Source organism: Rosa chinensis, chromosome 1 (genome assembly GCF_002994745.2).
Source record: "Rosa chinensis cultivar Old Blush chromosome 1, RchiOBHm-V2, whole genome shotgun sequence".
NCBI classification, from domain to species: Eukaryota; Viridiplantae; Streptophyta; class Magnoliopsida; order Rosales; family Rosaceae; genus Rosa; species Rosa chinensis.
The window spans coordinates 4,464,691-4,477,139 of NC_037088.1; the positions used below are offsets into that span (position 1 = coordinate 4,464,691).

At 42.4% G+C, this 12,449-nt stretch overlaps 1 protein-coding gene and 1 pseudogene across 2 annotated transcripts; one reads left to right on the forward strand and one right to left on the reverse strand.

Annotated features, from left to right (window-relative positions):
• On the reverse strand, nt 1–8,284 carry LOC112180826 (ankyrin repeat domain-containing protein, chloroplastic). Of its 2 annotated transcripts, XM_024319388.2 has the most exons (5): nt 8,216–8,284; nt 6,512–6,513; nt 821–874; nt 467–565; nt 1–376 (listed from the first exon to the last, which is right to left on the reverse strand). In XM_024319388.2, exons 1-5 carry the CDS (start codon nt 8,220–8,222, stop codon nt 245–247), a joined length of 294 nt encoding a protein of 97 aa, XP_024175156.2. In that variant the 5' UTR covers nt 8,223–8,284; the 3' UTR covers nt 1–244. The 2 variants fall into 2 exon arrangements, 1 of the variants encoding a protein (XP_024175156.2); XR_002928529.2 differs by having other exon boundaries at nt 467–874; nt 8,235–8,251.
• Nucleotides 8,285–10,057: 1,773 nt separating this feature from the next.
• LOC112177063 lies at nt 10,058–11,259 on the forward strand (annotated as a pseudogene).
• The last annotated feature ends 1,190 nt before the right edge of the window (nt 11,260–12,449 follow it).

Genomic DNA, 12,449 nt, shown 5'->3' on the forward strand with positions numbered 1-12,449 from the left:
TAAAGTGAAAAGAAGAGCTCTATTTAGTTATGACCCATTAATATTGCATTCGAGAGTGCTTTCACTTTTCGCAAAAGTTTAATCCATACATTGTCCTGAAGGTTTATATCACCGTTGTATAACAAAAGAACCTCAGTTACTTGACTTCAAGCTGTCCGGACAGCATACTGCATTGAGGCAGTGCCATCATGTATCCACATAAAACTTCTTTTAGAGCAAAGAGCTACCACAACACCGACCTGGATCAATATATAAACATACATAAACTTCCAACCCCTTTATCACGAACAAATGGATTAGCCGAATCTCTGAGAAGATAGTCTGTAATGGCCTGGTTTTTACCGATAATTGCCTTGTCAAGAACAGTCCAATCATCCTGAAAAACAGTGAACCAAGCTCAAATCACAAATGAAAATGCAAGAAACTCTTCAGTGGTTAACAATCATTCATTTAGTCATTTATATACCTTATCCGCAGCATTAATATCAGCTTCATGTTTTGATAAAGCGTGCATAATGTAATATTCTCCTGATACGGCAAGAGTGTGAAGGGGCAACCATTTACTCTGGAAAGAGTTCATCAAATTAGAAATTAAAAAGTATGTTTATGTTAGGAGATATTAGCGTCCCTGCAGATTGTGATAGCACTACAACAACTGAAGCCGCAGTTCAAAACATCTTTTTATATAAAATCTCAATCCAGCAAGACAGTATGCATCAGCCACCTTTACAGACTCACCATCACACGGGACAATTTTCTAAAGACAAAAATGAAAGCCCAAAAGTCACCTATTAATGATCATAACAGATGCGACACTTACAGAGGTGGCAGAAGCCATATCAGGTTTTTGCCTATGCAGCATCAGCTTTTCCTCCTGTGAACAAAGGACAGGGTCCTATTCATCCAACAAATAAAGAATATATCAAAGACCGTATCCACTAAACAAAACCAAAAACACACCCCCCCCCACCCCCCCCCCCCCCCCCCCCCCCCCCCCCCCCCTAATTGTTCACGGATAAAAGACGCGCTGTTACGACACCCCCAGCCCTCCGCGAACTAAAGATCCAGTGCCATGACATAAAGCGAGGGTAGACCCACTGAGGTGAGAGCAGAACGGCACATCACTACTCATAAGAAAAAACCCTCCTTTAGAAGAAAGAGTAATTTTTTTTTTATTATTATTATTTTTTTATCAAATCAACAACTCAGATATAACAACTACCCTATTGTAAGCCGAACTCATGACCTCCCACTTAAAAAGGAAAAACTTATGTCACAAGACCAAATTATACTGGGTGTTTAAGTATAATGTATTTGAGAGAGATTGATGAGAGAGATGTATTCTTATTATTGAGAATAGGAGCCCTATATATAGGGATTACAAAGTGCTAGTTCTAATGTTACAAGGAATACCAATCCGTGTAGGATTGGGAAATCTAGAACCTTCTCTCCTATTGCTACTCCTAGTTTGATAAGGCACACTAATAGCTGATTTCCTTCAACACTCCCCCTTGTGCCGCTCAAACTTGGTGGTGACGCTTCATCCGTTGCCTCGTTAAAAACCTTGCCAGGTAACAAAAAACCCTGTGGGATAAAAATAACCCTGGTCGAAGGACAAAAAGAGCACAACACGTCCTTCACTCTTCGAGATCGAACATGTAGACATCATAACTCCCCCTGATGTCGATATCTCCCCCTGATCGCTATAATCGTGGGAGTTCGGATAACTTTCTCAATCCGATGCTCTTCACATGTTTCTCGAAGGTGGATTTAGGTAACGACTTGGTGAATAAGTCCGCTACATTATCCTCTGATCGGATTTGATTCACTTCAATCTTTAGAAGTGATTGTTGTTGCTGATTATAAAAGAACTTAGGCGATATATGCTTGGTGTTGTCGCCCTTGATGAAACCTAACTTCATTTGTTCAATACAAGCTGCATTATCCTCATAAATGCATGTAGGTTCATTTGTGGTAGACTTCAAACCACAACTTCCTTGAATGTGTCGAATTACAGACTTTAGCCGTACACATTCACGTACAGCTTCATGTAGAGCAATAATCTCTGCATGATTTGAGGAAGTAGCAACAAGGGTCTGTTTTGTAGACCTCCAAGATATCGCAGTGCTTCCCATGGTAAAGACATAACCAGTTTGGGAGCGACCTTTGTGAGGGTCAGAGAGGTACCCTGCATCAGCAAAACCCATCAAGACATCATTGTCGTTTTGATGGAGGGAGATAGGAGAACGCCGGCCACCATGAGCGGTGGCGGCGCCGGCGGCGGCAACATGGCCGGCGGCCATTCCATGGACGGGGGCGTTTTGCCTTTTGGGGTCCAATCCCAATTTTCCGTCATTCCTTTTCTCTCTGTAGGGATAGAATAGGCCCATATCAATCGTACCTCTTAGGTATCGAAAGATTGTCTTTATACCAATCCAATGGCGGCGTGTTGGCGCAGAGCTATGTCGAGCTAACAAGTTCACTGCGAATGAGATATCCGGTCTTGTGCATTGAGCTAAGTACAATAATGCGCCTATTGCACTTAAATAGGGCACTTCGGCCTCTAGGGGTTCTTCGTCCTCATCCCTTGGACGAAACGGATCTTTTCCGGGCTCAAGACTACGGCCGATCATGGGAGTACTTGCAGGCTTTGCTTTATCTTCATTAAAGCGCCTTAGAATTTTCTGAGTATATGCAGACTGATGGATCAAAATCCCATCACTACGGTGCTCGAGCTCTAAACCGAGACAAAACCGTGTTTTCCCAAGATCTTTCATCTCAAATTCGGATTTCAAGTAATTAGCAGTTTCCTTCAACTCATCTAGAGTTCCAATTAGGTTCATGTCATCGACATAAACTGCTACGATTGCAAATCCGGAACTTGTTCTTTTAATGAACACGCATGGGCATATTTCATTGTTAATATATCCCTTCCCAATCAAGTAGTCACTTAGACGGTTATACCACATCCGTCCGGATTGTTTTAATCCATATAGTGAGCGTTTTAATCTTATTGAAAACGCGCTCCGTGGTTTAGAGCCACTTGATTTGGGTAATTGAAGTCCATCTGGAACCTTCATATATATCTCTGAATCTAGATCCCCATAGAGATATGCTGTAACCACATCCATAAGCTGCATGTCAAGTTTTTCGGAAACTACCAAACTGACAAGGTAGCGGAACGTTATAACGTCCATTACGGGAGAATATGTCTCCTCGTAGTCGATTCCAGGGCGTTGTGAGAAACCTTGCGCCACAAGGCGGGCTTTATATCTTACCACCTCATTTTTCTCATTACGCTTTCTAACAAAGACCCATTTATGGCCAACAGGCTTTACACTTGGGGGTGTCTGCGTTACAGGCCCAAATACCTGTCTCTTTGTTAGTGAATCCAATTCAACCTGGATCGCATCTTTCCATTTAGGCCAATCTGCTCTTCGTTGACATTCTTCAACAGAGCGAGGTTCGATATCATCATATTCTATAATCCCTTTCGCAATATGATATGCAAATGCATCATCAATTGCCATAGAATTTCTATCCATCATCTCATGTACACTAGTGTAATTTATGGAGATCTCTCTATTCTCTGGAGTTGGTTCTGACATTGGAGCGTCCCCCAATGATGTCTCTTGGACATAACCATAATCCGGAATATTCTCATGAGATGGATTATTTACATCGATGATTAATGGATTATTTTGTGCCGAACTCGCTTTCTTTCTTGGGCGAGAATCCATTGAACCTATGGGCCTCCCGCGCTTCTTGGCGGGAGCCGTGGGCCTAGCCACAACGTCACCATCATTGAGAGATGGGACGTTGGCGCCATGCTCATGCATTCTTGAGTTGGCGTCATGTCCTCTACTTTTAGGGACATCAATCCTTGCAGGCACGTTTGCAGCAGGTATGTGTGATCTCGTCACTTTAGCGATATCAAAAAACGCATCAGGCATCGAATCTGCTACGTTCTGAAGATCGAGAATTCTCCGCACTTCAATTTCTGACTGTGCGGTTCGGGGATCAAGATGAGACATAGTGGGGACAGACCACGACAATTCCTGTCGTTCCTGTTGAACATTTATGTTCCTATCTCCCCCTAACGACGGGAAGACTGTCTCATCGAAGTGACAATCCGCAAATCTAGCGATAAAGAGATCGCCTGTCAAGGGTTCTATGTAGCGGATAATCGTTGGAGAATCATATCCAACATAAAGGCCTAATCGTCTTTGAGGACCCATTTTGGTACGCTGTGGCGGCGCAATAGGCACATAGACTGCACACCCAAATATGCGTAAGTGTGAGACATCAGGCTCATACCCAGTAACCATCTGGGACGCAGAAAAGGGTTGAGTGGCAGTGGGCCTCAGACGAATAAGCACAGCTGCATGCAATATTGCATAGCCCCAAGCAGAAATAGGGAGATTGGTGCGCATTACCAATGCCCTAGCGACCATTTGTAGTCGTTTAATGGCGGCTTCTGCGAGACCATTTTGGGTGTGAACATGAGGAACAGGATGTTCAACATCAATCCCAATGGACATGCAATAATCATCAAAAGTCTTTGATGTAAACTCTCCAGCATTGTCTAATCTTATAGACTTAATAGGATGATCAGGGTGGTGAGCCCTTAACTTAATTATTTGTGCTAGGAGTTTAGCAAATGCAGCGTTCCTTGTGGACAATAGCATGACATGTGACCAGCGTGTCGATGCATCAACCAACACCATAAAATATCGAAATGGTCCGCAAGATGGTTGAATAGGTCCACAAATATCACCTTGGATTCTTTGCAAGAATGGTATATTTTCTTTGGTGTCCTTTGCATAGGATGGTCTCGATCCTAACTTTGCTAAAGAGCAGGCTTTGCAGAACGAATAATGGGCTTTCGAAATAACCAATGAGGATTTTGGTTGAGCCATGAAGTCACTTTTGACTTTAGAAGCAGAAATTGGAGTCAGGGGAGCAGGGGTGGCGTCAAAGCCACCCTGGAGCCGCAGGGGGATGGCGGCGCCGGCTAGTGGTGGCCGGACTTGAAGGGGGAAGGCGCCGTGAGGCGCAGGTGCTCCTCCTTGATCCAAATTTCGATTTTTACTTCCTTTCGTTCTGAAAAAGGGATGTCCGTGTGAAGTCTTTAATATACGGATCATCATGTCACGACCTGGGTGTCCCAAACGGTCGTGCCAAAGCCTATATGTGTCGGAATCCCATAAATCATCTCTCATGACATGGTTGGATTCAATGACTCGAATAGTGGTTGCATACAACCCACTAGAGCGACACATAAGTTTCTCTAATACTCGTTTATGTCCGTAGTCATTAGAGGTGATGCAAAGGAACTCTTGTCCATTCTCACAATGTGTTTCCACATGAAAACCATTGGCTCTTATATCTTTGAAATAATAAAGTTCGAAAAAACATGTCTACTACATGAGATAAAATAAATCGATACTTTATTAATAATATCCAATGATGACACCAAAGTTTCGTGACCATAATCTAATCCAATATAAAAATCAAATCGTAGACAAATCGTAGTCACTCTATCCGTTCGGTAATTTCAATTTAGTTGTGACCAGGTAAGGCGAGATTTTGGTGGAGCGTTGCTCACTTTTAAAACCGTTCTCTCAGATCAAACCTTGCCTAGACATCACAAGTACTCTTGAGTACGCCTAGAGGGAAAGAGTTAATACAATAAGTCATTTTATTGATTTAAGGCATAATTGCCATTACATAATTCTTGGAAAAGTAAAGGACTATACTAATCAAAATCTGCAGCATCCTTGTGCAATTCTTTGTCAGATTTGAAGTCCGCTATGGTGAGATTGACGTTGGCATCATCACCATCTTCTTCTATATTTTCGGCAAAATTGGCTTCAGGCTCTCTGAAGTCTCTAAATGCCTTGTAATGCGCAGCCAATTGTTTGCTTGCTTTGCATTGTTTGAACCAGTGCTCACTAGATCCACATCGATGACACATGTCATTGTGATTTCCTCCCTTTAATTGAGGTGCATTGTTTGCACTTGGGTGGCGTCCCCTATAGGAGTTGGTGCCATTCCCACGGCCTTGGGTGGTTCCTCCACGTCCTGGAGCCCCATGGCCGCCTCTCCCACGTTGCCATGTATTGCCACGTGATCGTCCTTCATTCTGACGAGTACCTTCCATTGTAGGGCGGTTATATGGACCAGAACGTCCGTTGTGTCCCTTATTCTTAGGGTTCCGCTCCTTGCGCCCTCCTTTGGGTGCATTATTATAATTCGCCTCATGAACACTCTTAGTTCCAATAGGCCTTGAATTATAATTTCTCACGAGGATATTATCATGTTTTTCAGCTACAGACATCACAGTAATGAGCTGATGAAATCTCGTGAGCCGTCCAGTATTGAATTCAGTTCGGTATTGCTTTGATAGCAAAATAGCTGAGACGGGGAAGGTGGAGAGAGTTTTCTCAATTAGTTCTTGCTCTGTAACGGGTTGTCCACAGAACCCCAACATGGTTTTGAGGCGTAGAACTTCTGAATTATATTCAGCTACAGACTTGAAGTCGGCGAATCGTAGATTGCCCCATTGAACTTTCAAGTCAGGGGGGAGGGTATCCTTGATATTACCAAATCGCTCTTCTAGCGCAACCCATAATTCCCTAGCATCCTTGATTGCCATGTACTCCAATCGGAGTGATTTATCCATGTGGCGCCTTATCAAAATAAGGGCGGTGGCATTATTCGTAGCCGTACGCTCGAATAAGAGATCTGGATTTGGTGCCTGAATTACGGGTAGGACCCCTTTTGAAGTAAGATGATTCTCAACATCCGTGACCCAACTATGATATTCAGAGCCAGTTGAGTCAAGGATAGGAAAGTCAAGTCTTGACATCCTGAAATAAGAAGAAGAAATATATTAGTCTCGGAGTTAAAACTTCCACGACGACTAAATATTAAGATTTCCGAGCTATGCTACCAAGAAATCGATTTCCAAGAAAATTGGATTAGACCGAAACAGTGATGTTTAAATGGTCAAAATCTATGCTCACGAACGCTCTTAGTTCGTAGCTTACGAACGCTCTTAGTTCGTTAAATCAATGCTTACGGACGCTTTTAGTCCGAAGTCTTACGAACGCTCTTAGTTCGTTAAATTGCGTGAATCCCCACGATTCCGCTTTTCAAGAATCGAACCCACGTTATAAGAAAGGTGGGATGTAGAAGAAGGGAGGTTTTCAAGTCCCCGAGAAAAGAAGAAATATTTAAATTTCGAATTATAGGAACTTCAAAACTTACTCTTTTGAATACTTACTTGTTGAAAATTCGGAGCAGATTCTGTTCTGAGCAGCTTGTACTTCGATTGGTGTACAGATCTCAATATAACTCCGATAAGGCTGAAATTCGGAGGTTAGATGGAAGAGACAGAGACGAACAACTTTGATGAATAAAGTTTTTCGATCTGAGCTTCCGAACTAGACGTTTCGAGGCTTGCAAGAAGACGGATGTGCACAGGAACGGGAAAAAGATGCAGTGGGTGTGCGTTGGCTTGTTTGCGCAGCAGTGATGCTTCGATGGCAGCAGGCAGGAACGCAGGGCTGCAGGGAGGGGGCAGCAGGGGCTGCTGTGCAAGGTTGCAAGCGCACGGGTGCGCGGGCTGCAGCGAAGGCTCGGCTAGCTCGGGCTAGGGGCTGCTTTGTGAATGAGTTTTGGTTTTCTGTTTTGTGGTTAGAGTCGTGCTGATAACGTGTTTAAGTATAATGTATTTGAGAGAGATTGATGAGAGAGATGTATTCTTATTATTGAGAATAGGAGCCCTATATATAGGGATTACAAAGTGCTAGTTCTAATGTTACAAGGAATACCAATCCGTGTAGGATTGGGAAATCTAGAACCTTCTCTCCTATTGCTACTCCTAGTTTGATAAGGCACACTAATAGCTGATTTCCTTCAACACTGGGCAATTAATTTTAATTTTGGTGCATTCCAAACGCTCTTTAGATTAGAAATTTTTTTTCCTTTTCAAAAAAATAACAAAAAATAAACGGGTCGGCTGTAGGACTACTCAATCCCACCCTAGTTCTGTGCCTGAATATATGTAATAAACCTCTCAAAGGTTATGCATCATCCATGGCATGTGGAGGTTATGCATCATCCATGGCATGTGGGGCACTATATATCTAGAAATACTACTAATATTGTATCTATCCAAGAAGAAATACTAATATCATCATCCAAATACCCAGCATAACGACACATACACCATAGCCATGTACGGTAACAGGCCTAAGGCAGCACCCCTGAAAAGTGAAAGAAACGTAAAATGTTACTAACGTCCAAATAAGTACTTTATTATATGCAAATAACAAGCCAACAGATGAAAAGTAAAAAAAAAAAAAAAAAGCAAAAGCAAAAGGGCTTCCAAATGTATAGATGAAGAGGATTTCGGCAAGGGGACCCCTTATCCTGTACCTTTTTCTTTTGTGTTCTGAAGATTTATAGAGTTTATTCACATCTAAGGATATGATGGGTACGATTCATGGTGTACAAACTACTCCAATTGCTTCTTCTATGTCATTTGCTTTTCGCAGATGATAGTCTAGTGTTTGCAAGAGCTGATTTGCAGGAGGTTACTAATCTAAAGAAAATCTTACTATTGTATGAAAGTGTGGTGGGGCAAAAAATTAACTTCTAAAGTCTGGTTGCTTTTGGACCAGTGTGAGAACTAATGTGAAATCTGAGTTGCAGGAGGGGTGCAGATTGCTCCTTTTCATGAGGAAGACATTTAGGCCTGCCAACTATGTTGGGGAAGAATAAAAAGATGTATAGAAAGTTAGATAAAAGATTGGATCATCATCTGGAGGGTTGGCAGAGCAAATTTCTCTCTAAAGCTGGGAAGCTGATATTAGTGAAAGCAGTGGCTCAGGCAATCCCAACTTATACGATGAGTGTTTTTAAATTGCCAAAAGGGGTACAGCGAAGGTTTCAATCTAAGATAACTAGGTTCTAGTGGGGTAAGGGTGGTGATAAGAAAGGATGCATTGGTGCAAATGGGAGAAATTGTGTGGCAGTAAATGGGATGGTGGTTTGGGATTTAGAGATTTGGAGATTTTCAATAAATCTCTGCTAGCCAAAACGTTTTGGCAGCTAATGCTTTCTCTGCATTCTCTCGACAGCAGGTTAACTAGAGTTAAGTACTTTCCAGATGCGGATTGGTTGGATGCCTAGGGGTGTAGTGGAGCTTCTTTAATATGGAGGAGTTTAGTGTGGGGAAATTAAGTGCTTGAGTTGGGGATGAGATGGAGGGTGGGTGATGGAACTCAAACTGATATAAGGTTAGATAATGGGTACCTCAGCCTACTCATTTTAAAGTTTTATCTTCTATTACACTGCCTAGTAACACAAGAGTTGCAGCATTAATCACCTCACAAAGGGAGTGGGATGTGGATGTTATTTGCTAATCAGTTTTTTGAATCGGAAGCAAAGCCTATACTTTCAATCCTGCTTTCACACTGTGGGGGGCATGACAAATTGATTTGGTATATTACAATAACAATGGGAGGTATACGGTGAAATCAGGCTATTGGGTGGCAGCTCAAGATAGACAACGGAGTAAGGGTTTGGATGTATCAAGCAGTGTAGTGGGAAGAATGGAGTGACCTCACAAGGTTGGAAGCTACTGTGGGGTTTGAAGATTCCAAACAAAATTAAATTGTTTCTTTGGCGAGCATGTAACAGATATCTACATTGTGCATCGGCGGTTATGCAGCAAAGGGTGGTGATGCATTCAGATTGTTTGGGTTGTGGTGGTAGAGATGAATCAATAACTCATTTGCTTTGGGAGTGTACTGTAGCAAGGAAGGTATGGAAACACACGTTTTTGGCTGATGTCATTTTTCAGTTTTATGAAGAGTAATTATGAGTCTTAGTGTTTTTAAGAGTCTATTTAAATCTTATAGTGATTTTTCAAGAATCTTATTATTAATGCCTGATTCACGAGTCAAAACCACTGAGCGACTCTCTCCCTTGAAAAGAGTCGCTGATCCAAACCTTTCTACCAATCAATCAAATCCTATCAGCCACAATGGCATTTGAGAAGATCAAGATCGATATCCCATCGTTGAGATGGATGGAGATGAGATGACTCGAATTTTCTGGAAATCAATTAAGGATAAGCTTATTTTCCCCTTTTTGGATTGGGATATTAAGTACTTTGACCTTGGTCTTACCCACCGTGATGCCACGATGATAAAGTTACCGTTGAAAGTGCAGAGGCTACTCTGAAGTACAATGCAGCAATCAAATGGGCGACTATCACACCAGATGAAGCTCACATGAGGAGTTTAGCTTTAAGCAAATGTGGAGGAGTTCCAATGGGACTATTAGGAATATTTTGAATGGTACTGTTTTCAGAGAACTGATTCTTTGCAAGAACATTCCTTACCTCATTGGACGAAGCCAATATGCATTGGAAAACATGCTTTCGGTGATCAATATCGAGCAACTGATACAGTTATCAAAGGACCTGGAAAATTGAAATTGTTGTTTGTTCCAGAAGGAAAGGACGAGATGACCGAACTGGAATTACACAACTTTACAGGGGAAGGGGGAGTAGCAATTGCCATGCACAACACCGATGAGTCAATCTGTGCTTTTGTAGAAGCTTCTATGAACACAGCTTATGAGAAAAAGGTGGCCTCTTATAATAGCACAAAAAACACTCTTCTTAATAAGTATGATGGAAGGTTCAAGGACATATTTCAAGAAGTTTATGATGCCCTTTGGAAATCGAAGTATGAAGCTGCTGGCATATGGTATGAACATCACCTCATTGATGATATGGTGGCTTATGCATTCAAAAGTGAAGGTGGTTATGTTTGGGCATCCAAGAATTATGATGGCGATGTGCAAAGTGATTTCTTAGCTCAAGGTTTTGGATTGATGACATCAGTACTGGTTTGCCCAGATAGAAAGACCTAAGAAGCTGAACCTGTCCATGGTGCAGTTACTCGGCATTATAGAGTTCACCAGAAAAGTGGTGAAACCAGCACAAACAGCATAGCTTCTATTTTTGTTTGGACAAGAGAGCTTGAGCACAAGGCAAAGTTGGATGACAATTTCACTCAGACGCTGGAAGAAGCTTGTATTGAAACTGTGGAATCTGGGAAAATGACCAAGGATCTTGCACTAGTTCTTAACGGACCTAACCTTGCTAGGAACCACTACTTGAACACGGAAGAGTTCATTGATGTCGTGGCAGCAGAATTGAATGCAAAGCTTTCTTGAAAGCCTAGTTGGTCGGGCAACTGTGCTGGTTGTTCCTTTTCGCATTCAAAAAGAAATAATGGAGAGGGTGGGTAGAAATGGTGGCAGAATATTTCCCTTCTACTGTTATGTTAGGCATGTTGGCTCATCTAATTTCCAAGTGCATTAGTTTCTTACGTACTCTGGTTTCTGTACTTTTATTGAGTTCCATGTTCTTCCCAAATCAGATTGGAATGAAATTTGAAGGCTTGGTGGCTAGGCCTCTCTCCCCTAACCTCCCTCTCTCGTTGTATTTATCCCTTCTACAGCTAAGAACCCTCTGTTTCTTCTAAAACCATTCTGTTTTCTTAATCTCTCAACACTCCCCAACCCACCAGCTGTTGCTCTCTCAAACTAATACTGATATCCTAGCAGCAAGTAGCAACAACAAGAATCACACTAGACAAAAACAAACATAATCAAAAAAATTTTGTAAACTAAAAGTGTAGTACTTACTGGGAACGAGGTCCAGCCGGAACCGCTGTGGAATCCACACCCAGTTTTTCTTCGGCATATGCCAGGTCTGCTTTGACCATTGCAAGTTCGTGTGCCAATCGCAGATTCCTCAACTCCAGCTGCCGAAACTCTTCTTCTCTCGCTTCCTCCTCAATTTCAATTTCCTCCTCAATTTCAATTTCATGCTGCTCTCCTACAAGTTCAGCCCGCTCCCTAATCAACCGCTCACAGTCGACCCGGAAGTCCAGCCATTCCTCTTCATCATCCCTGTCCTCTGCAACGGGAAACATGTCTAGCAACTGGTTCGCCGTCTCTTCCAAGTCACTCATTTGCTTTTTGATCGTCTTCCATTCTTTCTCGTTGTCCCCAACAATCTTGGCAATCTGGCCCTGCAGTGCCTCAAACTCCTCTTGCAATTGCTTTTTCAGAGCCTCCATGCTTAGAGAGGGAATGGAATTGGGAATGCGGGGGTTTTTGGAATTAGGATTGGGGCGGGTTGCTGAGTTTAGGGTTTTTGGAATTAGGATCGGGGCGGGTTGGATTTCAGGCCGATGCGGTGCGTTTTAAAACTAGGTTTTCTCCGCTTCTTCTTGTACTTGGCAAGGCGCGCGGCTGAGAATTCCATCATCTTCCGAGATTTAACTCTAATCATCGTACTATCTTGGTTAATCCTCAACCTCCAAAATGGTATATGAATCCTCAAACTACGAAATGAT